Here is a 27,810-nt window from a genome sequence, read left to right as displayed (position 1 = left end):
TGAAAGCTGCTAAACCCCTATACTTGATGCACATATTAGGGCATTGCAGAGTGCTGGAGCCAAAGCCATCTTCTGGTCTTGATGGGGCTTGCCAGGGAGGTAGGTTGTAGTACTCACTGGGCAAGAATGCTGGGTAGTCCCTGGAGAGATTTCCCCCTACTGGTATCTACTTGTCAGGACTCACTTTTCTCCCTAAGGCTAATTGTTGATCTGCTGCTTTTGGTTTTTCATTTATACTGTCATCCTTTTTAAGGTAATATAACCAAGAGGTGACCCTGAGTTATGAGCAGGTTGGCAAAGATTTCAGGGGTTCTTAGCCCTCCCTTTCCTGGTTCTAGTTTCATTGTACCTCATCACATAGACCACATAAGCAGGGATGATCTAGATGCAAATTGTGTGTAGATAGATTTCAACAGGCTTAGATGTAACCACGAGAAGATCCCTATGGGACAAGTTATTAAACAAAACCAAACTTGTTAGTGGGACTATTGTTGGTGCAAGTGACCTACTAGGTATGTTTTAAAGAGATGGAGAGACCTTCTTGCCTCCAAATATTTCTTCTATTAGTAAACTGTATTGCCTCAGAGTCTATTTAATCATTAGAACTTCATTTCTCTGGACTAAACAGCCTCCTTATTAAAAATGTAAAATCATTCCAAGAACAGCAGCACACCAGGAGGCTGTCATCCACCCCTTGGTAAATGTTAATATACTTGCTACTACCTTTTCACAAGCTGGAAAGGAACAAGAGAGAGCTGAAGGTGAGAGAATTTCTGAAATTTGATTATTTTCCAGTGACGGTCAAGCCTGGCTAAGCACTAGTAGAAGGAAGTTTTAAACGGGAGTGGAGAAGGAAAAAAGCAGTAAGTGAGGGGCACTGAAAGGAGAGGTCTACTTCACGCTTAGACTTGCAAAAGGATGTTTTCTTTCCATGGCTTCAACTAACAGAGTGATGTGCAAATAAGAAGCATAGATAAATATCAATTGGACAAAGGAAAACAATACCCAGGAAATGCTTTGTACCAGTGGATTTTTGGCAACTCAATGAACTAAAGTAACACAGAAACAAAGACAGTTTGAAACGAGATGCCAAGACTTTCTTAGTTATGTATTAACTAGGTTACTCATTCCATCTCAACAGCTCACTGAACTCCAAGATTGGTTTAACTGGTGCACAAACTTTCAGTTTATACAAAGCCACCCTACAAGGAAATTCTGCAATAGCTGACTCTACTGCAGTGTGTTACTGACAAGACAAATAGATTAGTTCTCCTGAAAGGTGTGCTTGAGATGGCGACAGACTTCAGAAACATGGTGGAACTTTCTTGAAGGGCAGAATTAACAAAGTAAAGCCCAGAAATATGACCACGAGGAAGGAAAAGTTCCAGGTTTATGGCAAGTTATTCTAAAAGATGAAAGAAGAAAAAAACCCAGATATTCTAAATGAAGGAGGCTCTCCTTACTATTTTGTAATGATGAAAGTATTAAGACCATTCCAGTGACTTAATTAATTTAATTTGCTACATAAATGTTCAAACTCGTTAAAGCATGCCCAAGAGTCAGTTAGCCTTATAGTATTGACAAACACAAATTAGGAAGCCTGTGGTCTGAGAATATAACTTCCTGTTTAAATTATTAACAGAACATCCCTCAGGTGCTACGAAATCAACCTCTACTATTGGTCAGGTCCAGCAAAAGGAAAATTAAGTTATAATTTCTTTCTAAAGGGAATATTACATTTCAATTAGATTGCTGGTTTACTCTCTTGCGAGTCCGTAAGTCAAAAAGAATGCAAGAATCTATTTCAAAACTTGCAAAGAAAAGAGAACATCAGGTACTTCACTGTCCTGTGTCCTTTCACGTATATAATGAAGAATCCAAATTAATGCTTTAATTTACTCTAATTGGAACAAGGGAGCAAGATGAGAAGATGAAAATATGAAGGCATTGAAAATAAAAATAACATCAGAATAAAACACTGAAACATTCAAGTATAATTATGTTGTTATCTTTAAAGAAAGGATCCTTTGCCAATGGCATCTTGTACCTCCTGAGCTAATGACTCTTGCAGCTGGTGATTTTCAGAAAGGAAATGCAATATCTACTCAAATCTATTTAAAGAGATTTAATTATAAAAAGTAAAGTTTCTGCTGTTTAAAGCAGGATACAAAGCTTGATTTGGGGGGAAAAGGATGATTACTTAAGAATGATTTGAAAGACAAGTTACTTCCAAAGAAACTCTGCTGAAAAGCAAGCAATGAAAGGCTGTCAAAGAAACATATATATGTACTTGGATAATGGTTACCTTAGAATAGGGGTCAGCAGACTTTCTGTAAAGAGCCAAATAGTAAACATTTCTGGCCTTGAGGGCCATACCATTTCTGTCATAACTACTCAACTTTCCCACTGTAACGCAAAAGCAGCCATAGAAAATATGTAAACAAATAAGCGTGACTGTTTCAGTAAAACTTTAATCACGCACACTTAAATTGCATTCCATATAATTTTCACATGCCACAAAAGATTATTCTTCTTTTGTTTTTTCCCCCTCACCATTTAAAAATGTGAAAACCATTCATAGATCACAGGCTGTACAAAAACAGGGGGCAGGTCAGATTTGGCCCAAGGGCCGTAGTTTGTCGATCATGCAATTTCCCAACATGAAAGCCCCATGATTTTTTAATTACAGGAATGAATTCTTTATTGCTACTGCAGTCACCAATGTACATTCTGCCTCTAAGAGTTCATGCCAATATCAAGCAGCAGATTTTCTAATTTCACAGTATAATGTGGCTTTTATAGTCTCCATTCCAATTACAAAGAAAATTTTGATTAAACCAAACAACCATTTATTTATTACAGTTGTGACTAAGGGTATGATCTTTGCAATCAGAAAGATCTGGCTCTGAGTCTCTGATCCAGCACCAACTAGCAGTGTCACTCTGGGGAAGTCATTAACTTCTCTGGACCTGTTACTTTTTCTATAAAATGGATAATAATAATAAGAATCACTTTTCAGGGCCATTTCAAGGATTATGTGAGAACATGCATATAAATGGATTAACAGAGAGCCTGGTATGTAAGAAGACCAGCTATGTAAAAAGGCTCAACTATGATTTGTATCCTGGACTAGGACAGGATGATCATCTCTATTTTACTCGTCTGAAGGGCTACTTACTTAGGGTTGGCTTTTACCTTGGAAGAATGAAGGATATGATGTACTCACTTAAAAATAACAGCAAGAAAATAATAGCAACCAATAGTTATTCACCCCTTACCATGAAGGACACTGGTTCTGAACACTTAACATATATTATCTTTTTAAATTTCATTACCACCCTATCAGATAGTCACTATAAAATTATCCCATTTTATAGATAAGGAACAGAGAGGTCATGTAACTTGTCCACAGCCATTAAATGTTAGAATCAAGATAAAAACTTAGCAAGTTATGACTCCAGGGTCACAGTGTGTACCTCTGATAGAGAAAGGTAATATGTATTCCAAGGTTAGGTCTATACATCAAATTCTCATTTATCTGCCCAATGGCTGCCACTGTAGATGATCTCACCTCTTTACTTTGGTATCTGGCAACCCCACGACAGGAATTAATATAGTGGTAAGTATGTCTCTATAAGAACACTCAAATATTTGTAAGTGATTCATATATATTATTTCAACTGAGCCTCTCAACAATTCTATGAGAATAAGAGTTGCTAGGTGAATTATAACTACCTCTATTAATGTTTAAAAAAAAAAAAAGACAGTCTCTCATTTCTTCCTCTGAACTGCTTATAACATCTATTCTTCCTCACCATTCTCACAGACATCCCTCTAATCAACGTCCTCATCTCTTTGTGTCAAGGAATACCACAACAGGCTCCTAGTTATCTCTCTGGCTCCAGGTTCTCCTTTCTTCATCCATCTTTCATGCCCCCTGCTAACCACCCCTACACATCTCATCATGTTGCTTCCTTTCTTAAGAATCTATAGTGATACCCAAATGCCCATCACATCAAGTCCAAACTCCTCCGCCCAGTCTTCAAGGCTCTCTGTGGTCTGCCCCACCCTCTCTATCTAGCCTTACTGCCTCCAAGCCACCCAACATAACTTGGTACAGGAGACAGGTCAAGTCTCAATTCTCCATTCACACCACATGCATCCCACTTTTGTTCTGTTCTCAGGTTTTCTTTCCTACCTGAGGATATCTTTTTTCCTTTTTTTCTCACATGTAAACCCTCACTTGATACCCACCATCATCTCTTACCCAGATTGCCCCAACAACATCCTAACAGGTCTCCCTGCTTCTTGTCTTGTCCACTCTCATCCTTCATAGAAGCGCCAAAGTGATTTTCCTCAAATGTAATTATGGTTAATTCTTCCCTCCTTAAAATCTTTCAATGGCTTCCTGTTAAAGTCAACATAAAATCCCAATCCTTTAATACGGTACATGTGGCTCTTTATGATCTTGGCTTCTTGAGCTCAGCCAGGTCATGAAACCTGTTCTGAGTCTGAAGACAGATACGAATGATTTCTTCTCTCTTAATTTTGTTTACTCCCAAAGCAGCAAAGAAGCAGGACAAAGATTATCAATAAGATAAGGATTTAGGTGAGTGAATATAGTCACCTACTGCCTCTCTCGGATCTCAGGGAAATGTGCTGAAATTCAGCAGGTATAGACCAGACTTAAAGCAGCTTACAGCCAAGGCTAAAAGAACTGAATTGAGATTTGAGCTCCTGCCCACCACAGGCAAGACAAATTTTGCAATTTGTGTCTAAATTAAATGCCTACTAAAACAAAAATTTAACAGTGTTTAGAGGACTATAATAGAACACAGTCTCACCAAGTAATACTCACAATGTCCTGGAGATAACCTCAAATTACTTGTTATACAAAAGTATGACCCATTCTCAAGAAGAAAGATAATCAACAGAGGCCAAGACTAAAATGGCACAGACACTTTGATTATCTGACATGGATTTTAAAGCAGCTACTATAACTATGCTCACTAAAGTAAAAGAAAATATGCTTGGGGGCCAGCCCTGGGGCCGAGTGGTTAAAGTTCCATGCATTCTGCTTTGGTGGCCCAGGTTCACAGGTTCAGAACCCAGGTGTAGACCTAATCCACTCATCAGCCATGCTGTGGAGGCATCCCACATACAAAGTAGAGGAAGACTGGCACAGATGTTAGCTCAGGGCTAACTTTCCTCAAGCAAAAAGAAAGAGGAGGATTGGCAGCGGATGTCAGCTCAGGGTGAATCTTGTTCACACACGCACACACAAAATATACTTGTAATGAATGAAAAGATAAGAAATCTCAACAGAGAAAGAGAAAATATAAAAAGAGCCAAATGGGGAAAAAAGAACCAAATTTTAAATTCTAGAGAAAAATACAATATCTAAAATAATAAATGCACTGGATGGGCTAAATAGCAGAATGAGGATGCTAGAGACCTGGAGATTGATCAATTGAAATTGTCCAATCTGAAGAAGAGAGAAAAAAGATTGAAAAAAGAAGAAGAAAAAGAACAGAGCCTGAGGACAATAACAAAAAATTCAAACATACAGGTAACTGGAGTCCTAGAATGAGGACTGGAAAATTAAACAAAGAAGTAGAGCTAATAAGCCAAGAGTGGAGATTAAGAATCACAAAATATACTTGATCAACCCAAAGGAAAGAGGAAAAGAGGGAAAAGGGAACAAATAACAGATGACGCAAATAGCAAGATAGTGTATTTTTTCTTGTTATTTAATTTATTCAACTATTTATAAAGTTTATAAATATTTATATACATGTTATTACAGTTCAACCATGAATTTCTCAGATGAGAAATTGAGCTTTGAATAATTGGCTTCACTATTTAATGAAAAATTAAGGAAAAAACTTAGGCCATTTTATCCTACATCTAGTTCCCTTCCTATGTATACATATGACCATCAAATGTCTTTCATGGTCATACCAACCACATTGTACCCCTTATTATTTGAAAAAAAATACCTTGTACTTTCTGCCTCCAGGGTTAACTTATGTTTTTCCCTCATTAATTCATCCCACATATATTTATCAAGTGCCTACAATGAGCCAGGAAATTTAAGGCACCAAAGTACATCAGTGAACAAAACAAAGATCCCTGTCTAATTGTACATTCTAGTGGAGGTAAATAAACAATAAATATAATAAATAGATTATAGAAGATGAGTACTATGAAAAAAAGAAAAAGTAGAACAGGTAAAAGGGGGGTGAGCTGGGAGGTATGGGGCAGATTAAGTCACTCTTACAGGATCCATCATCACCATCTGTTGAAATCTCAGCTTTTCTCCAATATCCCTCTCAAATGCCACCTTCTCTATGAAACCCTCCTCAATACCTTAGTTAAAATTTATCTTTCCCAATATGCTCCTTTAGCACATCCTATGTCTATTACAACACTTAGCATTCTGCCTTGTGTTAGATATGAATGCATCTGCCTCTTCATTAGACTGTGATTCCTTAATGAAGAGAATGTGTCTTATTAATCATTTTATCTCTTTCAGAGTCCCACATAGTGGTTGGGCAAGATGGTAAATTTAAACTCAATCATATAAAAATTACATTAAATATAAACAATCTAAACTATTTAAAAGCTAAGATTAAAAGACAGAGAATGTCAGACTGGATTTAAAAAAGCAAGACTCAACAATATGGTGTCTACAAAAACCCACTTCAAACATAAAGCCATAGACAGATTAAGAGATAAAGGATAGAAAAAAATATACCATGCAAACACTAATTTTAAAAAGCTGGAATGGCTATATTAACATCCCCAAAAGTAGACTTTGAAATAAGGAATAAAAAACAAGGACAGAGTGGTCAATTCATCAAGCAGACATAACAATTACCATGTATGCACACAGTAACAGAGGTTCAAAATACATGAAGCAAAACCCGACAGAATTGAGGAGAAATAAGACATATTTACAATTATAGTTGGAGATTTCAACCCTCCTCTTCCAGTAACTGAAAGGACAAGTACATAGGAAATCAGTAGAGATACTAAAGATTTTAATAAAATATCAGCCAACTTTATCTAATTGATATTTATAGAACACACCTCCAGGTGCAGAAAGAACATTCACCCAGAGAGACCATATCTGGGGCCATAAAACAAGTCTCAATGCATTTAAATTAAAATTAAAAGTCTCAATATAGTATGTTCTTTGACCACAAAGAAATTAGAAAGCAATAATGGAAAGTTGCCTCGAAAATCTACAAATATTTGAAGTTTATATATATAAGATAAAATTTGCCATTTTAACCATTTTTAAAAGTACAATCCAGTGGCATTAAATATTCACAATGCTGTGTCATTGCTATCTATTCCCCAAACTTTTTCCTCACCCTAAACAGAAACTCAATAACCATTAAGCAATAACTCTCCATCCCCTTCCATAATAATTATTTAATTAATAATTATTGTACATTTAATTATGTACAACTAGTACATGGTCACAAAATAATCAAGCATGAGGAAACAAAGTCCCAGAAGACTTTTTAAAAAACATTATTTATTTATTTATATATTTTTTGAGGAAGATTATCCCTGAGCTAACATCTGTGCCCATCTTCCTCTATTTTAGATGTGGGATGCCTGCCACAGCATAGCTTGATTAGCAGTGCACAGGTCCGTGCCCAGGATACAAAGTGGCAAACCTTGGGCTGCCAAAGCAGAGCATGTGAACTTAACTGCTGTGCCATTGGGCTGGCCCCCCAGAAGACTCTTCATGTTGGAATTGTCAAACACAAATTAAGAAGTAGCTAGGCTTACTATATTCAAAGAAATATAAGACAAGCTTGAAAATATCTTCAGGGATAGGAAACAGCCAAAACTAATCTAGCAGATTTGGGGGAAAAAACAGAATGTCTAAAAATAAAAAGTATAATAACTAAAATTAAAAACTCATGGATAGGTTTTACATCAGACACAGCTGATGAGAAAATTAATGAACTGGTAAGTAGAAAGGAAGAAATTATGCAGAATGCAGCACAGAGAGATAATATTTAGTCTCTGGTTGGAGAAGTCAAAAAGGAAAGATTAACAGATTTGATGTCTTAAAAGTGTAAAACTAATTTTTGTCAAAAAGACCCTAATTAAAATGCAAAGTATAATTAAAGAGAAAAGATTTGCAACTAAAAGGACAAGCATAAATCTAGAGACAGAAAGCAGATGTTTGGTTGCCTGGAGCTGGGGAGTCGGGGCAAAAAAAGAAAGTGACTGCTAATGAGTAGGAGGCTTCTTTTTGAAGTGATGAAAATGTTCTGGAATGGGATAGTGATGTTGGTTGCACAACTACATGAAAATACTAAAAACTAGTGTGTATAACACATTAAAAAGGTGAATTTGGGGTATGTGAATTATATCTCAGTAAACTCGTTTTTTAAAAAAAGGACAAGCAGTTAATGCCTTTACTACATAAAGAGCTCATAGAGATTAATAAGAAAAATACCCAGTTGGTAAATGGATAAAAAACATAAATAGGCAATTCATGGTAGAGGAATACAAGTAGTAAAATTTTGAGAAAAATATTTGTTTTCTAATCAAAGAAATGTAGATTAAAAGAATAACGAAATGCATTTTTTGTGCCATTTCAAAAAGCACAGATTTTTTTTTTTTTAAGATTTTATTTTTCCTTTTTCTCCCAAAGCCCCCTGGTACATAGTTGTGTATTTTTTAGTTGTGGGTCCTTCTAGTTGTGGCATGTGGGATGCTGCCTCAGAATGGCTTGCACGGTACCATGTCCGTGCCCAGGATTTGAACCAGTGAAACCCTGGGCCACTGAAGCAGAGCGTGCGAACTTAACCACTTGGCCATGGGGCCGGCCCCTAAAAAGCACAGATTTTTTTTTATTGAGGTCATAATAGTTTATAACACTGTGATATGGCAGCTATATGTTATTTATTTGTCAGTCACCATATAAATGTGCCCTTCACCCTGGCAACCACTAAACTGTTCTCTTTGTCCATGTGTTAGTTTATCTTCCACATGAGTGAAATCATACGGTGTTTGTCTTTCTCTGTCTGGCTTATTTCACTTAACCTAACACCCTCAAGGTCCATCCATGTTGTTGTGAACGGGACGATTTTCTCTTTTTTTATGCCGGAGTAGTATTCCATGGTATATATACCACATAATCTTTATCCAATCATCAGTCAATGGGCACTTGGGTTGCTTCCATGTCTCAGCTATTGTGAATAATGCTGTAATGAACATAGGGGTGCATAAATCTCTTTGTATTGTTGATTTCAATTTCTTTGGATAAATACCCAGTAGTGGGATAGCTGGGCTGTATAGTATTTCTATTTTTATTTTTTTTATTTTTGTTTTTATAGCAGTAACATTGGATTATAACATTATATAACTTGCAGATGTATATCATAATATATTTCGAATTCTGTGTAGATTACATCACATTCACTAACCAAAGACTGATTATAATCCATCACCACACACATGTCCCTAATTACCCCTTTCCCCCTCCTCCCTCCCTCTTTCCTTCCGGGTAACCATCAATCCAATCTCTGTTGCTATGTGTTTGTCATTGTTTTTATCTTCTACTTATGAGTGCGATCATATGGCATTTGACTTTCTCCCTCTGACTTATTTCACTTAGCATAATTCCCTCAAGGTCTATCCATGTTGTCACAATGGCTGGATTCTATCCTTTCTTATGGCTGACTGAGTAGTATTCCATTGTGTATATATACCACATCTTTATCTATTCGTCCCTTGATGGGCACCTAGGTTGCTTCCAAGTCTTGGCTATTGTGAATAATGCTGCGATGAACATAGGGGTATATGTATCTTTATGTATTTGTGTTTTCAAGTTATTTGGATAAATACTCAGCAGTGGAGTGGCTGGGTCATATGGTAGATCTATTCTTAATTTTCTGAGGAAACTCCATACTGTTTTCCATAGTGGCTGCACTAGTTTACACTCCCACCAGCAGTGAACTAGGGTTCCCTTCTCCCCACAGCCTCTCCAACACCTGTTGTTTCCTATCTTGTTAATTATAGCCATTCTGACTGGAGTGAGGTGATATCTCATAGTTTTGATTTGCATTTCCCTGATAGTTAATGATGTTGAACGTGTTTTCATGTACCTGTTGGCCATCCGTATATCTTCTTTGGAGAAATCTCTGTCCAGATCTTTTGCCCAATTTTTAATTGGGTTGTTGAGACATATGAGTTCTTTGTATATTTTGGATATTAACCCCTTACCCGATATATGGTTTGCAAGTATCTTCTCCCAATTGCTAGGTTGCCTTTTTGTCTTGTTGATGGTTTCCTTTACTGTGCAGAAGCTTTTTAGTTTGATGTAGTCCCATTTGTTTATTTTTTCTTTTGTTTCCCTTGCCCGGTCAGACATGGTACTTGAAAATATGCTGCTAAGACTGATGTCAAAGAGTGTGCTGCCTATGTTTCCTTCTAGAAGTTTCATGGTTTCAGGTCTACATTCAAGTCTTTAATCCATTTTGAGTTGATTTTTGTGCAAAAAATCACACGGTGTAAGATGATGGTCTACATTCATTCTTTTGCATGTGGCTGTCCAGTTTTCCCAACACCATTTATTTAAGAGACTCTCCTTTCTCCATTGTATGCTCTTGACTCCCTTGTCGAAAATTAGCTGTCCATAGATGTGTGGGTTTATTTCTGGGCTCTCGATTCTGTTCCATTGATCTATGTGTCTATTTTTGTGCCAGTACCATGCTGTTTTGGTTACTATAGCTTTGTAGTATATTTTGAAATCAGGGAGTGTGATACCTCCAGCTTTGCTCTTTTTCCTCAGGATTCCTTTGGCTATTTGGGATCTTTTGTTGTTCCATATAAATTTTAGGATTCTTTGTTCTATTTCTCTGAAAAACGTTGTTGGAACTTTGACAGGGATTGCATTGAATCTATAGATTGCTTTAGGAAGTGTGGACATTTTAACTATGTTAATTTTTCCAATCCAAGAGCATGGAATATCTTTCCGTTTCTTTGTGTCTTCTTTAGTTTCTTCCAACAATGTTTCATAGTTTTCGGTGTACAGATCTTTCACCTCTCTCGTTAAGTTTATCCTAGGTATTTTATTCTTGTTGTTGCAATTGTAAATGGGATTACATTCTTAATTTCTCTTTCTGCAACTTTGTTGTTAGTGTATAGATGGCAACTGAATTTTGTACCTTGATTTTTTATCCTGCAACTTGACTGTATTCATTTATTATTTCTAAAAGCTTTTTAGTGGATTCTTTAGGGTTTTCTGTATATAATATCATGTCATCCGCAAATGTGACAGTTTCACTTCTTCTTTTTCCAATTTGGATCTCTTTTATTTCTTTTTCTTGCCTGACTGCTCTGGCTAGGACTTCCAATACTATGTTAAATAAGAGGGGTGAAAGTGGGCATCCTTGTCTGATTCCTCATCTTAGAGGGATAGCTTTCAGTTTTTCTCCATTAAGAATGATATTAGCTCTGGGTTTGTCATATATGGCCTTTATTATGTTGACCTATTTTCCTTCTATACCCACTTTATTTAGAGTTTTTATCATAAATGGATGCTGTATCTTGTAGAAGGAATTTCTGCCTCTTCCGCCTAAGTCAGGACTGTCCGTTGTTGTGGGGGTTCTTTTTATCGAGTTTTCAGTTTTCTCTCCAGGGTAATTTTTCCAAGAATAGTTGTAACCTGGTTGTGTTTGTGGGAAGAGGTGAGTTCAGAGTCTGCCTAAGCTGCCATCTTGACGAGATTCCCTCTATTTTTAATTTTTAAAGAAATCTCCATACTGTTTTCTGTAATGGCTGTACCAGTTTGCATTCCCACCAACAGTGTATGAGGGTTTCCTTTTCTCCACAACCTATCCAACATTTGCTATTTTTTGTCTTGGTGATTATAGCCATTCTAACAGGGCATAAATAATATGGCTTAAGTGATAAGACATATCACTTAGGGGTGATACCTAAGTGTAGTTTTGATTTGCATTTCCCTAATGATAAGTGACGGTGAACATCTTTTCATGTGCCTATTGGCCATCTGTATATCTTCTTTGGAAAAATGTTCATATCCTCTGCTCACTTTTTGGTCAGGTTGTTTGTTTTTTTGTACTTCATTTGTGTGAATTCTTTATATATTATGGAGATTAACTCATTGTTGGATATATAATTTGCAAATATTTTCTCCCAATGGGTGGGTTGTTTTCTCATTTTGATCCTGGTTTCCTTTGCCTTGCAGAAGCTCTTTAGTCTGATGAAGTCCCACTGTTTATTTTTTCTTTTGTTTCCCTTGTCTGAGTAGACATGGTATTTGAAAAGATCCTTTTAAGACCAATGTCAAAGAGTGTACTGTGTATATTTTCTTCTAGGAGTTTTATGGTTTCAGGTCTTACATTCAAGTCTTTAATCCATTTTGAATTAATTTTTGTGTATGGTGTGAGATAATGGTCTACTTTCATTGTTTTGCATGTGACTGTCCAGTTTTCCCAAACCATTTATTGCAGAGACTTTCCTTTCTACATTGTATATTCTTAGCTCCACTGTTGAAGATTAGTGGTCTGTAGATGTGTAGTTTTATTTCTGATCTTTCAGTTCTGTTCCATTCATTTGTCTGTCTGTTTTTGTACCAGTACCATGCTATTTTGACTACTATAGCTTTGTAGCATATTTTGAAGTCAGGGATTGTGATGCCTCCAGCTTTGTTCTTTTTTCTCAGGATTGCTTTAGCTATTTGGGCTCTTTTGTTGTTCCATGTGCGATGTAGATTCTTTGTTTTATTTCCGTGAAGAATGTCATTGGGATTCTGATTGCGATTGCATTGAATCTGTAGATTGCTTTGGGTAACATGGACATTTTAACTACATTTATTCTTCCCATCCATGAGTGTGGAATCTTTCCATTTCTTTACGTCATCTTCCATTTCAATAATGTCTTACAGTTTTCAGTCATAGTCTTTTACTATACTTTCAATTATAGGTCTTTTGTCTCCTTGGTTAAATTTATTCCTAGATATTTAATTCTTTTTTGTAGTGATTGTAAATGGGATTATATTCTTTTTTTTTTTTTTTATCCCAAAGCCCCCTGGTATATAGTTGTGTATTTTCAGTTGTGGGTCCTTCCAGTTGTGGCACGTGGGATGCCACCTGATCATGGCTTGATGGGTGGTGCCATGTCCGCGCCCAGGAACTGAACTGGCAAAACCCTGGGTCGCCGAAGCAGAGCGTACGAACTTAACCACTTGGCCACAGGGCCGGCTGCTGGGATTGTATTCTTGAGTTCTCCTTCTGCTAGCTCGTTGTTAGTGTATAGAAATGCAACTGATTGGCTTCACTGCTCTAGTCTGCAGTCCCACGAGCTGCACGTGCTACAGGGGGCTGCTCCAGAAGTCGGTTGGCCTACAGCCGTGTAGTCGAGCACCATCCCCTCAATACATCATGGTCACCACATCCTTTGCGCTGCAGACTGGCAGGAGCGAGACCCTCAGCTACTACTTCTGCTTCAACTGCTCTTGGGTCAGCCACACCTGGCCTCCCAGCGTATCCCTGCTCCTTGATGCCTGGTCCTTGTGCCTTTGGAAGAATTAGCCAAACAGGTCCGGGTCGTGGCCCAGCCCTTGGGCAGCTCCCTGGGCCTCCAGGTGTGGGAGCTAGGGAGAGGCCATGGCAGGAGTAGGATCAAGCTGCCACTGTCCAAACAACTTCCAGCAGATGTACTAGTGGTCACTCCGGGAGCTCTGTGGAAGGCCCTGAAAAAACAACTGATCAGCCTGGAGCCCCCTCCCTCTTGGTGTTGGATGAGGCAGACACACTGCTGGATGAAAGCTTCCTGGAACTAGTGGACTACATCTTGGAGAAGAGCCATATAGCGAAAGGCCCAGCTGACTTAAAAGACCCCTTCAATCCCAAAGCTGAGTTAGTGCTGGTGGGGGCTACATTTCCCGAAGGTGTAAGCCAGCTGCTGAGTCAAGTTGCCAGCCCAGACTCTCTAGCCACTATCACCAGCTCCAAGCTCCACTGTGTTATGCCTCATGTCAGACAGACATTTATGAGGCTGAAGGGAGCAGAGAAGGTGACTGAGTTGGTGCAGATCCTCAAGCAGCATGACAGAGCATATAGGACGGGTCCCTCAGGAAGTGTTCTGGTGTTCTGTAATAGCTCCAGCACTGTGAACTGCCTAGGCTATGTTCTAGATGACCACAAAATCCAACACTTCAGGCTGCAGGGACAAATGCCAGCCTCACTGAGGGCAGGTATCTTCCAGCGCTTCCAAAAGGGCTCCCAAGACATACTTCTCTGCACAGACATAGCTTCTCGGGGCTTGGACAGCACACACGTGGAGCTGGGTACCAATTACAATTTCCCTCTCACCCTGCAAGACTGTAGCCACAGAGCGGGGAGGGTGGGCCGAGTGGGAAGCGAGGTGCCAGGAACAGTCATTAGCTTTGTGACCCATCCCTGGGATGTGAGCCTGGTTCAGAAGATTGAGCTGGCAGCTCGCCGGAGGAGAAGCCTTCCAGGACTAGGGTCCTCGGTGAGAGAGCCTTTGCCCCAGCAAACCTGATTGCAGCTGGCTTAAATATGATGCCATAACAGAGATCTTTCCCTGTGCCCTGGGTGGGTGAGCACACTTGTCATTAGGATGTGCTAGGCTGCCCAGTCACCTCCCCGAAGGCCTGGTAAGCTGCTGGCCAGCACGGGAGGGTGAACTTCTGAGCATGGCTCTCTGTAGTCTTTCACATGACTCATGAAAAATAAAGTAGATTTTGGCTTTGCCTTATATCATGATTTCTAACAATAAATGATGTTTTTATGGATCTCCCCTAATGATAGTTACCATTGGAGCAGAATTCATTGGATTCTGAGAAGATTCACACTCCAAACTATCAGACCTAGGACAAAGGGTCTTTCAACTGATGGTTTAGTTTGTAAACATTTAGGTTTTATTTCCTGCCCCTAAAACACCCATTAAGCCCTCAGGAAAAGGGAAAGGTGAAGTAACTAGCAGTAGGGAGAAATCTTCTTCACCAGCAGTGCCCATGGCAGGTTTGGGCACTCTTGGTGAAAACTCTGAGAAGTACTGGCAGAAGAATACAAGGCAGACTGACGCAGAAGTGTGGCTGGCTGTGCATTTCCAGGCTCTGCCTTCTCTTCTGTCCCTTGGTGGCAGAGGAAGAGGAGAGAAGATTAAACTGCTTTACAAAACTGGCAAAATAAGCATATAGCATCCTCTGACTTATAGGTTCCAGTCTCTGCTGCATGATATAAGTTTTGCCTAAAGTAATGAACAAGCCAGAGTCAAAATACGATACTCCACAAAACAACTTAAAAATACTTACACACAGAAAATGATAAGGTTTCAGAGAAATGAACTGGGCCCAGGGCAGCCTTTGCCAAAAGAGAATATTGTACTAAATGTACAATCACAGCTCTCTTTTCCATATGAAGAAACTGAAGCTCAGAGGGATAAAAGGACTTGCTCATAATCACACAAGTATGTTGGACAGAATCTGGTCTTGTTTGCACCAAAGTTTGTATTCTTAACCACCATGCTAGCTTTTTTCAAATGTGATACATGCACAGAACTACTCTACATTTCTGTTTTCCTTGAATATTCCTTGTTTACATCTATGCCTGGCTCAGTTTTTAATACTCCCCACTTTGACTCTCAAAAGTGACCCAGTTTAGACAATAATTTGGTCACTCTATCCCTGGACCACTCTTTGTGGAACCACCCAGGAAGCTTGTTAAAAGTGCAGGTCTTTTTTTTTTTTTTTTAAGAGGAAGATGGTCGCTGAGCTAATATCTGTGCTAATCTTCCTCTATTTTGTATATGGGACGCTGCCACAGCACGGCTTGATGAGTGGTATGGAGGTGCACGCCTGGGATCCAAACCTGTGAACCTTGGGCCACCAAAGCAGAACATGCGAGCTTAACCACTATGCCATGGGGCTGGCCCCAGCAGATGTCTAAGCCCCACTCCAGATCTGGATAAATTTTCTGAGGGTTGGCCCAAGCATCCATGTACAAGTAATTTTAAGTTGTTTTGTGTACTCCTCAGGTGAATATCAAACCCTGTTAAGTTGAGAAACCTTTTGTGTATGCTGTTCTACCTTCCCCAGAGACCCAGCCAGGTGCGGATAAGGTTTCAGTACCCCAACCAGAGCAAAGGGGTGCTCCTGGACAAGTAATCTCTCTGGAGCCTTGGAGAATCTGAGGGGTCTCATGCTGGCCCACCTGCCGGGATGAACCTCCTCCAGAGCCCTCCTCAAAAGCAGTCTGCTCTAATCAGGCCTGACTTTATCTGTCCTATCCTGTACCACACTGATCAGGCAACTTAGAAGTAGAGAGAAGCTGCTTCTCAACTGGGGTTGGCCAACCTCTGAAATAGTAGCCCGGGCAGTCTCTACCTCCTGGGCACATCTCCTCTGCAACAGCCCCAGTCAACAAATGTCCCATCTTTGCTTATTCAAGGTCAGCCATAGGGAGCCCCCTCCTAAGGAAGGTTCTCTCTCATTACTAGGAAGTTCTTGGCCACACTGTATCAAAGGCTGCCTGAAATATAGTTCCTTCCCATGGGCCTGATCAGGCTAAGAGCAGAGTTGTCTCTTTCCTCCTCCGAGTAGGACCAATTTATCTCTTAGTAACACCTTTTGACGGCGTTGACCAGGTTTTTCACCTAGGCTGCTGCTGAGCCCACACCTCTTTCTTGCATGGTGATGGGATTATCATTGTTTGCCCTTTTGGGGGAGAGAGGAGTGTAATAATTAGGTTGTCATTCTGTATGATGTCATTTTGTCATGAATTTGTTTTGAATTTCATGTTTAAAAGGGCCCATCTTTCCCACTTTGTGATGTCATTCAGGACCCTCATTTTGCCTTGGAGCACCTTTAACATCTCTCCTAGTGTCCCTGGAATGTGATGAGCTTGCCCTCATGTTCCTATCAGCTACAAATCCAGAGTCCCAACATGGAGCCCTATCATTGAGCAGAACACCTCTGCACTACCTGTGTAGCCTTGGGTAGACCCCTTAGCCTCTCGGATTTTGGAGTCCTCAGTTGTGAAAATGTGAGGGCTCTATGAATTTACATTTGAGGCAGGACAAGGTCATGAGTGGGGAGGGCAAGGTGTGAGGGTCCAGGCAGGATGCCTCTCTGCCTCCACCTCACTCTCCTCCACAAAACCCCAGGAACCTGAAGCCTGCCCCTCAAGTCACAGATTCCTTATGTGACCTCACCGGGTAGTGATGACCTCACAAACCTCACAGTTTCCATGGCAGGATAACCCCGCAAACGCGGTGCTCTTGGGGAAACTTCCCGACTAGTTCTCTACCAGATACCGATCTGTTAGGTTGCCTGAGAGAGAATGTCCGACCGGATCTTCTATATTAACTTGAACTTGTCTTCTGTCCCCTGGGAGGGCAACGGAGCAGGTAGGCCTAGTGCGGGCATCTGTGTAAGAGGCATTGGTATACACACAACCTCACCTGGCTGCCACATGTTCCTTTTGGGCTTGCCCACCACACCTCAGAACATCCCCAGCTGTAAGTAGTACAGTGGCCCAGGGCCCCCTCAGGGACCCACAGTGTTCCTGCTCACTGCTGAGGACCAGTGAAATGTCACCCTTGGGCAAGTGTTCAGAAAGGTTTACAAAGGTAGCCTTTCCCTTTGGGCTACAAGATGCTTCCATTCAGACCCTTACCTGATTGGCCTCTTGGCAAAAGTGCATTTTTGTTAGAAAGTGATAAATGAAGCGGTTTGAGGAAGAGCTGTGGAAGGCCACTCTTGACTTTCACCCTGAACCTCCCCTTCCAGCCCACGAACCTTCACTGTGCTGTGATGTAGACATCCACGTGAGTCCCCTCAGATACATCCCAGACCAAGCTGCTGAGTACTGGGGGAAAAAGTGGTGTCATTTCAATGGGAAGAACAGAAGAGGCAAGGGGAGTGATGAAGTGATTCTGAGCCTGGAGGGTTGAGGAAATGGTGTCCCAAGAGGTTAGGTTGATATCAGCTTAGACTTGGTTCCCAGATTCTGGTTTTGATCCTCCTGGTCACTCTTGTCTCAGTAGTTGGCCCTTTTCTAACCTAGATAAAAGTATCAGAGGGCTAGAGTTTTGTGGTTGAAACAGGTGGAATGAACGAGGCCCAAGAGGAGTTGCCAAGGTGAAAGGGGTTCTTAACCAATTTAGATTAGATTATTTTCTCCAAAACTTGAAAGGCAATTCCATTAAAGCCTCAGAAGTGACAGAGCTTAAGAAATGTTTTCTATGCTGTGGAAGGGAGAGATGGAGGGGATCCTGATTGCAATTATTTTCGGGTTCTAAGTTTTCTCTGGGAATGGGGAAGAGATTTCCTGGTCTCCTGCTGCTGCCATAGGCTCCAGGGAATTGCTTTTGCCGCCAACGTCCCTTCTCTAGGGCCAAGGCTGTGTTTTGGATGACAAGCAGATGAAAGGGCTTCAACCAGAAGCTGAGAGAGACGTGAGAGAGGGGAGGTCCTGGCAGGACACTGTGCCCAGCAGAAGTGACTGATCAGTTGTGATTTTCTGTCCAGCAGCCGTGGCTCCCACTACTCCTCCTACACCTTGTCTATACCATGTCCTCTACCGAGGGTGTGGAGAAACCCAGATGGGCTGGCATGGAGAGACATACTGCCTGGTTGGTGGCTGCCGGGCCTATGGGGATGCTCCTGTGGCCACCCCAGAAAAGGTGGAAGCAGAGAAGCCAGTTCCCAGGAGGGGGCTCAAGAGACCTCGAGCTGTGGCAGAGCCAGATGAAGACCTAGGCTGCCCCAAACCCAAAATTCGGCGATTGCAGCACGGTGGCAGGAGGCAGACCCTGTGGAAGCTCGCTGGCTGAGTCTGTCTGTAGAGAGGGCAAACATTTAACGGCCTGAGACATCTAATGTTTCCTCCTGCAGTGAACCCCACCACCCACCATCGGAGGTTAGAACCTGAGCCACTCTGTCTGAGCCTTTCTCCGCCAGGAGCCTCCTTCCATACTAACTGGCCACGGGCAAGGAGCCTCAGCAACTGAGGTTTGAAATGAGAGGCTGCTCTGAGCATCCCAGGACAGAAGCTGGCCTGGAAGAAAACCTGCTGTTTCTCTGCTCAATCCTCTAGAGTCCCTTCTTGGGCAAAAGAAAGAAAAGTCTGCACTCTGCGAGCCAAGGAGGATGCAGGAGCAGAGAGACGGTGCAGGGCGGCTTTATCAGGGGCCCCGTCTACCAGATGGGCTCCTGCTTGAGTCGTTGCCAGCAGCTACCAGACAAACCAGAAGGAGCTGGGCTTTTTGAATCTGAAAGAAGCAATCTGTGGCTACCCAGGGAGCCTCCTACCTGGGGTCTCAGGAGGCAGAATAAAGAGACCCAGGAAGACCTGCTCCCTGGAGCAGGAACAGGATGAAGAGGCAAGCAGCATCCCCCCTGAGGCTCACATGCTCCTTTATTCCCAGCCCTTTCTGTTCAATAAAATGATTTTCTGTAACAGTGTCTGACTTGAAATCCAACTTGTCCAAGGCCAGGCTCCAAACCTCCTGTTCCCTTCAAGTGCATTCCCACATGTGGTACCTGGTCTTCTAAGACCTTCTGCCTCCAAAAAGGGCCCTTGGGTGTGGCTGCTCACTATGTGGCTATGTAAATTGGGGCAGGGCTCAGGCAGGTTCTTTAAGAAATGCAGATGAGTACTTCCTGATGAGTACTTCCCTCTGTATGTGCAAGTGTGTGTGTGAAAGGAGAGGAGAGGCAGGACTGAGAAGATTCTGTTACATCTACCAATCCACCCATCCATCCATCCATTTATTTGACAAATATTTATTGAGCACCTGTTACCTAACAGCCACTGTGCTGGTGTCTTGGGATATTTCAGTGAATGAGATGATCAAAGCCCTTCTCCTCAAGGCACCCACAAACTAAAGGAAGAAACAAGTGAACAATATAATTTCAAGTAATTATAATTGCTAGAAAGAAAAGTAAAATAGGATAAGAGGATAGAGTGAGGAAGGGGTGCTGTAGTACACAAGGTAGTCAGGAAAGGCTTCTCTGAGGAGGTGACATTTCAGTGGAGATGTGAATGAGGGAGTCATGTGAGGAGCTGGAGGAAGAGTATTCCTGGAGGAGGAAATGGCAAGTGCAAAGACACTGAGGTAGGAATGAGGCTGGCCTGTTCTAGGACCAGCAGTGGGGCTGGTGAGGAAAGATAGAGAAGGATGAAAGATATGGTTGGAGAAGTAGGCGTGGGCTGGACCACAGCAGGCCTTGTCGGCTATGGTGAGGAGAGCATCCTGTCTTAAAAGTGACGGGAAGTCATGGGAGGGATTTGAACAGGGTAGTGAAGCGATCTGATGTAGATGCTAAACAGCTCACTGAGTGCTGTGTGCCACGGGAATAAGCTGCTGGCTGTTCCCAGTGGAATGCCTCTCTCAGCAGGTAAGGGGACAGTTGGTGCTGGGGAGTGGGGGTGGGAGAAAATCAGCAGAGAGGAAAGAGCACAGTGTTTGGGCCTGTATCCCAGGCTCATCTGCCTCATCAGCGCAGAACAGAAGGGGGCACTGTCAGCAGCTGGTAGCCCTCAGGGTCAGGTGAAGTCACCCACCCTGTGGACAGCACCCTTTTTCTCAGGGCCACAGCAGCAAGACCGTGGCTCCTTCCCCCGACACACACCCTCAAGGCCAGAGAAAGTGCTGGTAACTTAAGAAGTTTCCCTAACCTGGGTTAGAGGAGAGGCACACAGGCCCTGGGGCTTCCAGAAAGTTCCCTCTGTGAGTCTCAGTTAACCCAGAAAAGTCCGCTAATGCCTCTTTGTAGTGACCCCCACTGCCCACTGGAAATTAGAACCTCAGAATCTCTCTCTGAGACTCGGTGTGACTGAGGCAGACTTGTGGTTACTGGGGGAGTCACATAGGTTGGCGAATCCCAAACATGACGCAAACAGACTCACCTGGTGCTCTAGGACAACTAGAGATCCCCAGCACCCACTGAATATGTTGTTAGGGTGGGGTCTGGAAATCTGCAGGGTTTCTTTTCTTATTCAAAAAGTTTATTTACCCATATATTATGTGATCTTTCAATCAGCACTTTATAGAACAACGCTGCTTTTCTCTCAGAATCTGATATTCCACGTTCTTCTTCATTTTTTCTTTGAATTTATTTTATTTTTTTTAATTTTTGAAAATTATATTATTGAGGTCATAACGGTTTATAACATTGTGTAATTTCAGGTGTACATTATTATTTATCAGTTTCTGTATAGACTGCATCATGCTCACCACCAATAGTCTAATTTTTATCCATCACTGTATATATGTGCCCCTTTACTCCTTAAACCCACCTCCCAACCCCCTTTCCCTCTTGTAACCACTAATCTCTTCTCTTTATCCAGGTGTTTGTTTATCTTCCACATATGAGTGAAATCATGCAGTGTTTGTCTTTCTGGCTTATTTTGCTCAACATAACACCCTCAAGGTCCATCATGTTGTTGCAAATGGGATGATTTTGTCTTTTTTTATGGCTGAGTAGTATTTCATTGTATATATATACATATATACACATCACATCTTCTTTTATCTATTTATCAGTTGATAAGCACTTAGGTTGCTCCCACTATTTGAATAATGCTGCAGTGAACATATGGGTGCATAAATCTCTTTGAATTGTTGATTTCAAGTTCTTTGGATAAATACCCAGTAGTGGGATAGCTGGATTGTATGGTATTTCTATTTTTAATTTTTTGAGAAATCTCCATAGTGTTTTCCATAATAGCTGCACCAGTTTGCATTCCCACTAGCAGTGTGTGAGGGTGCCCTTTTCTCTACATCCTCTCCAACATAAAATTTTAAACGTGTTTGTTTTTCAAGCTGTAAATGAGTTAAAATACATAACCTAATTTTATGTTTTTGTATATTTACTTAATATTATAATAAATATTATTTTAACCAAATATATTAATATCTGCTCTTCAAAATACCAGAGAAGACTGAGGGGAAATGTTTGCAATACACATATCTGACAAAAAACTTATATCCACTACATACAAGAACTCTTACAACTCAATAAAAATAAGAGAAATATGGCTGGTACGGTGGCTCAGCGGTTAAGTGTGCACGTTCCGCTTCGGCAGCCTGGGGTTCACCGGTTTGGATCCCGGGTGTGGACATGGCACTGCTTGGCAGGCCATGCTGTGGTAGGCGTCCCACATATAAAGTAGAGGAAGATGGGCATGGATGTTAGCTCAGGGCCAGTCTTCCTTAGAAAAAAGAGGAGGATTGCCAGCAGTTAGCTCAGGGCTAATCTTCCTCAAAAAGAAAATAAATAAATAAGAGAAATAATCCAATTAAAAAATGGAAAAAGATATGAACAGTTACTTCACAAAAGAGATACATAAATAGAAAACAAGCATATGAAAATACATGCTCAACATCAGTAGTCACCAGGAAAATACAAATTAAAACCACAATGAGGGGGTCGGCCCGGTGGCCTAGTGGTTAAGTTCGCATGCTCAGCTTCAGTGGCCCGGCGTTTGCAGGCTTGGATCCTGGGCTTGGACCTAGCACCACTCGTCGAGCCTTGCTGTGGTGGCATCCCACATAGAAGAACTGGAAGGACTTACAACTAGGATATACAACTGATAAGGATCAAGGCTGCCCCAGGGAGAGAAGCCCAAGGTGTCCTGGCCTACATACTGATCTATATCATCCTCAGGGAAGCATAGGACAACCTGACCTGATCAACTTGATTCATATACAAAGTCATAGGACCATATGATAACCAGACCTCACCTGCACTGACATCATTTTAACAACTTTTTTACATGATCTTTCCTTTGTCTTGTAAAGAAATAACTCACATACCTATGCCTTATAAATTTAGCCCTACCATCAACTCATTGCAGCTCTTCACTGCCCATGGGTCCTGTCCTCACGCTGCAGCCCTTTACTGCCCATGGGTCCTGTCCCCATGTTACTCCATGCTATTTGCTGAATAAAGGAGCACTACCACCAGACCTTGAGAGTCCAAGAGATCTTTCTTTTGGCTCCTCGGCTCCCTGACCCTGCATCATTTCTTTTGGTGGCCCATATGGGGATCCTGCTTAACCAGCTTGTGAGCTGAAGTTCTGGTAAGTGCGCTTTTCTTCCTTGTGCCTTTCTGTTTTTCAAGGATGGATCTAAATTTACTTCTCTATTGGGAACTTTCTCAAACAGCAGTATGAATCCAGGTTTGCTGCCCATGGCTACTCTGTGGGGCAAACCATGGCATTCAGCCTGAAGAGAATCAGTACCTTAAGCCTAAGGGTGATGAAGAATGAATTAATCCATTTCTTCCTAATCCTCTCTCTAATATATAAATTTCACATGGGCACGGGTCAACCACTTAAGTCATTAGGATGGTTGCCAATCTCCAAGATTCCTGTGGCAAGTTTCTTTTCCTAAGGCTGGATTGGGATCCCTCCCTATGGCTCCTGACCACACTCTGAACTGCAGGAAAGTCTCAATCAGGACTCTGGTTCAAGGAAAGTACCAAACTCTAACCTTTGGTTTAGTATGGGAACCCCTTCTTGGAAGAACAGTTCCCAGATGCAATTGGGTAGAATGTCCCCCAGACCGGTGGAAAATTCTTCACTGTTTTTCTCTATTCATTTATCTCTGGGACCATTCACCAGGCACCTATTACTGACAGGCATAATAGGGAAGATATACAAGGGATGCAATGCAGGGGGATGCCCCCATCACCCCTTGCTATAGGAACCCCACAGGAGGAACAACAGGTAGAACGCTGCCCTAGGTTCAGGGGGGATTTTCAAGGTAATGGACCCTTTTCTTTTGTCTCTCTTAGAGTTTCAGTGGCCATTTTGGTCTCCTTTTGAGTTTTGAAACTGAGAAACAAAGAAATTTTTAGAGTCAAAGGCTCCACTCCTGGGAGCCTCCACTCTGGTTTCTGGGCCTGATCACCCTGGTGACCCCCAGTGGGGTGCCCTCTCTTGGCAGTTGACTTGTTGAGTATTTTACACACCTACCAAGTCGGTTATGAGGATAAGAGAGCTGTGATTTATTCTGTGAACTGTCCTGCTAGTGTTGTGTGCCCCAGCACAGGAACTGTTGTGTGCCTCTTATCTTGATAACCCTCGGGGAGAGGCCATGTGGGCAAGGCCTGATCTCTTCTTTTCCTTTCTTTGTCTCTTTCGTTCATCTCCTCCTCTGTTGTCACTAAGTCAAGGTTAAGTTCAGGCTGGACCTGAGCAGAACCTGGACCTTCTGTAAGATCGAAAACTTGAAAATCTTTTGCTAGGGACTTAACTCTCAACCCCGGCATTGGGAGCCCCAGCCACCAGCCAGCTCCAGGCCTTTGCCTCCTGCTTCCCTGACTTGCCTTGTGCTGGCTCAGGGACTAAGTGCCCTGGCTGAGTGGAACTTGACTAAATCTCATAACTATATTGATGCCCACAGTTGGGCTCTGCACCCTTTCTCCAGATGCTGTCAGTTGGACACCGGCTTCACCGCCATACTGAATGGCACTGGATGTCTTGACAGCAGTACAGGGGGGTACTTGTGCCATTATAAAAACCAAATGTTGTGTCTATATTCCTGACTACCATCTAAATATCTCTGGCTTTCTATCTGATATGAGCCACCAAATTAAATCCACGTCTGACCCTACCCTATCCCTAAATGATTGGTTGGACTCCTGGTCAGGTCCAGGTCTCCTGACTACTATCAAAGCCTTATTCATTGGGTTAATCATATTGCTTGCATTTCTTATTATAATTTGTTGTCTGTTTTGTTGTTTGTCTTCCACATGTCAACAAAGTTTTGCCTCCTGAACCACTTCTTGTCAAATGATTCTCTCGTCTCCAAAGGATCTGTATACCTTGTCAGCTTTAGACTCTGCGGGAGCAACCTTCCGGTCCACCGAACTTCCTGCCTGTACCCCTATGGCCCCATTTAGGGACAGCCCTATGACCTTGTACAGCTAGAAGTAGTTACAGAAGATTGACCATCGTCCATATCCCCAAAAGATTTCAGGGCCAAATGGGTTCAGCGGGGATTTTATGATGAGGATCAAGGCTGCCCCAGGGAGAGAAGCCCAAGGTGTCGTGGCCTACATACTGATCTATATCATCCTCCGGGAAGCATAGGATGTCCTGACCTGATCCAATCTGATTCATATCCAAAGTCATAGGACCACCCGATAACCAGACCCCACCTGCACTGATACCATTTTAACAACTTTTTTACATGATCTTTCCTTTGTCTTGTAAAGAAATAACTCACACACCTATGCCTTATAAATTTAGCCCTACCATCAACTCAATGCAGCTCTTCACTGCCCACGGGTCCTGTCCCCATGCTATTCCATGCTATTATCTGAATAAAGGAGCACTACCGCCAGACCTTGAGAGTCCAAGAAATCTTTCTTTCGACTCCTCAGCTCGCTGAGCCCGCATCACAGCTATGTACTGGGACTTTGAGGAGAAGAAGGAAAAAAAGAAAAGAAAAACAAACCCACAATGAGATACCATTATTGACTCATTAAAATGGCTAAAAACTAAAAAAACTATTGATACCAAGTCTTGGTGACGATATGGAGCAACTGGAACTCTAACATAGTGCTTGTCATAATGTAAAATCGTACAACTACTTTGGAAAACAGTTTGGCAATTTCTGATACACTTAGGGTATGACCCAGCAATTTCATTCCTATCACCCAAGAAAAAAAATATATACACAGTCACACAAAGACTTGTACCAGAATGTTCATAGCAGCTACATCATAATACTTCAAAACTGGAAACAACCTGAATGTCCATCAACAGGTAAATGTATGAACAAATTGTGGTATATTCATATAAAGTAACGCTACTTAGCAATAAAAAGTAGTGAACTACTGATAGACACAACAACATGGATGAATCTCAAAAACATGATTCTGAGCAAAAGAAGTCAGACATAAGAGGGTATACATTGTAGGATTCCATTTACATGAAACTCTAGAAAAAAATCCGTATTACAGAATTCTGAATAAATAAATGGTTGTGGTTTTAAGCCATTAAGTTTTGGACTTGTTTATTATACAGAAGAGAACCAAAACGTATATTCTGAAAATAAAAGCCCATTAAGTAAAAACTTTAAGCTAGTACAAGTTAAATATTTCTGGAAACTACCTAATTAGAATGCCCTTGAGCTACCATTATAATGCTGCAACTTTAAACAAATTTTGTTGAGTAAGATACTTCTAAAGGCAACCTAGTTTGTCATTCTTTGACTAATCTTGTATGCAACTTATTAGCAAAATGTATTAATATCGTATTTCTTAAAACAAGATTTTTTCTCATTACAATCAAGAAAAACAAAAAAATAATATAAAAAGAGAGTTTTCTTAGTCCATTCACTTTGGAAGAGACACTTTTCAAAAGATATTTTTCTCTATTTGACAATAGACACAACAGGGGTTCAGAAAGCCCTCTCACCCACAATCTTAGGAAGTAATTTGTCAGTACCATTACATGAATAATTTAAACTATAAACAGACTTTGACCCAGTAACTCCACTTTGGCAAATATCAATCCTACAGAAATAAAGGTTCCAGGATGTTAGCGTGTACCTATATATGAAATGCGTATATATAATATATATATTTCTATTATCACATATATATGAGAATTTATATTGCAGTACTGCATGTCACATAAAAAAGAGAAAAAAGTGGATGTTCATTCACAGAGAGATGGTTGAATAAATGGTACAAATTGTGGTACATACATACTTTAAAATACACACAGCTGTTTAAAAGCTTCCCCCCTCATCTTAATTCCCTGGCCAAGCCAATAGGAACTCACAGTAGCCTGCTAGACAAATCCAATTATTCAATTTTCCTTTGTTTTCTATAACTGGCAGAAGAAAGTGGTTGTGAGAGCAGAATTTGGGGCTGAATTTCCTCCTCTCTGGGCAAATGATAGCTTTTCTAAAATCAGATTATGGGCTTCATCCTGGAGCTGGATAGGATCATGGGTTGCTTATCACTTGGATGAACTCTGAGGGGCTAAACTAAAACATAAAAATTAAGCAGGTGACATGGAAAAGAGTTGACAAAGCACATTAAATAAGGGCATTTTGCAGGTTTTAAGAGAAATACACCCTAAAGCCCAAGACCTACCCTTTTCCTGAATATAGAATAATTTGAGAAAAGGTATCTCCTAACTTAGAAGTATACGCTGCTTTGCCTCAACAATTCCGGTGTCATTCTACTTGCCACACACTCTCCAATCAAGACCTGAGATTTAGTTCTCTCCCCTCATTCTTCATTCCAAAAATTAATTCCTGATCTTTCCTACAGAGTTCACTGAAGGTAAACTCTTCAGATGGAGCAACATGAATATGGCTTTCTAGTTCTGCTCTCATTTTTAGAAGTTTCTGACCTAGAGTAAACTGGAACTTGTCCGAGCTTGCTGATTAGAAGACTACCTTCTGCCTCTAAAGATAAGTAAGTGCTGTTCTTTGTATATTATGATGACACTACCAGATCTGAGTTGCTCTTCTAGAGCAGCGATGGGTTCACACTGAGTCATGCACCCACCCTTTCATCCATCAGCCCCACCCTCCCCTCCCTGCTTTCTGCCTCCCTTCATCCACCCACCCACCAACTTCTCTGACAGGCTCCTCCATTCATTCTAGGAGCAAAGGTACACATTTTGGAGATGGCTGGTCAGGGTTAGAAGTTTGGTCTGAAGGCATGGAATAATGTTTCTCTATGAGATATTAGCAGTCTCATTCACTGCTGACAAGAGCACACATTTCTGGAAGGCAACTTAGCACTAA

The 27,810-nt window shown here is 41.3% G+C and overlaps 1 protein-coding gene and 1 pseudogene across 4 annotated transcripts in view; one reads left to right on the top strand and one right to left on the bottom strand.

Moving 5' to 3' along the window:
• TANGO6 (transport and golgi organization 6 homolog) overlaps positions 1–27,810 on the bottom strand; it is a 192,368-nt gene that overhangs the window by 54,154 nt on the left and 110,404 nt on the right. Inside the window, exon 16 of one of the 4 annotated variants that reach the window (XM_044761541.2) lies at positions 14,948–15,160. The exons of 2 other annotated variants lie outside the window; for them this stretch is intronic. In XM_044761541.2, coding sequence (XP_044617476.2) covers positions 15,003–15,160 — 158 coding nt within the window. In that variant the 3' untranslated portion in view covers positions 14,948–15,002. Of the gene's footprint in view, positions 1–14,947; positions 15,161–24,177; positions 25,458–27,810 lie in introns of those variants that run through there. One more of the 4 variants, XM_070500726.1, reaches the window with a different exon arrangement.
• On the top strand, positions 27–14,697 carry LOC106822412 (probable ATP-dependent RNA helicase DDX28; annotated as a pseudogene).

This window comes from Equus asinus, chromosome 28 (assembly GCF_041296235.1).
Source record: "Equus asinus isolate D_3611 breed Donkey chromosome 28, EquAss-T2T_v2, whole genome shotgun sequence".
In the NCBI taxonomy this organism is placed as follows: domain Eukaryota; kingdom Metazoa; phylum Chordata; class Mammalia; order Perissodactyla; family Equidae; genus Equus; species Equus asinus.
The sequence above is the reverse complement of the archived record's forward strand: the minus strand, read 5'-3'. Positions and strand labels throughout refer to the sequence as shown.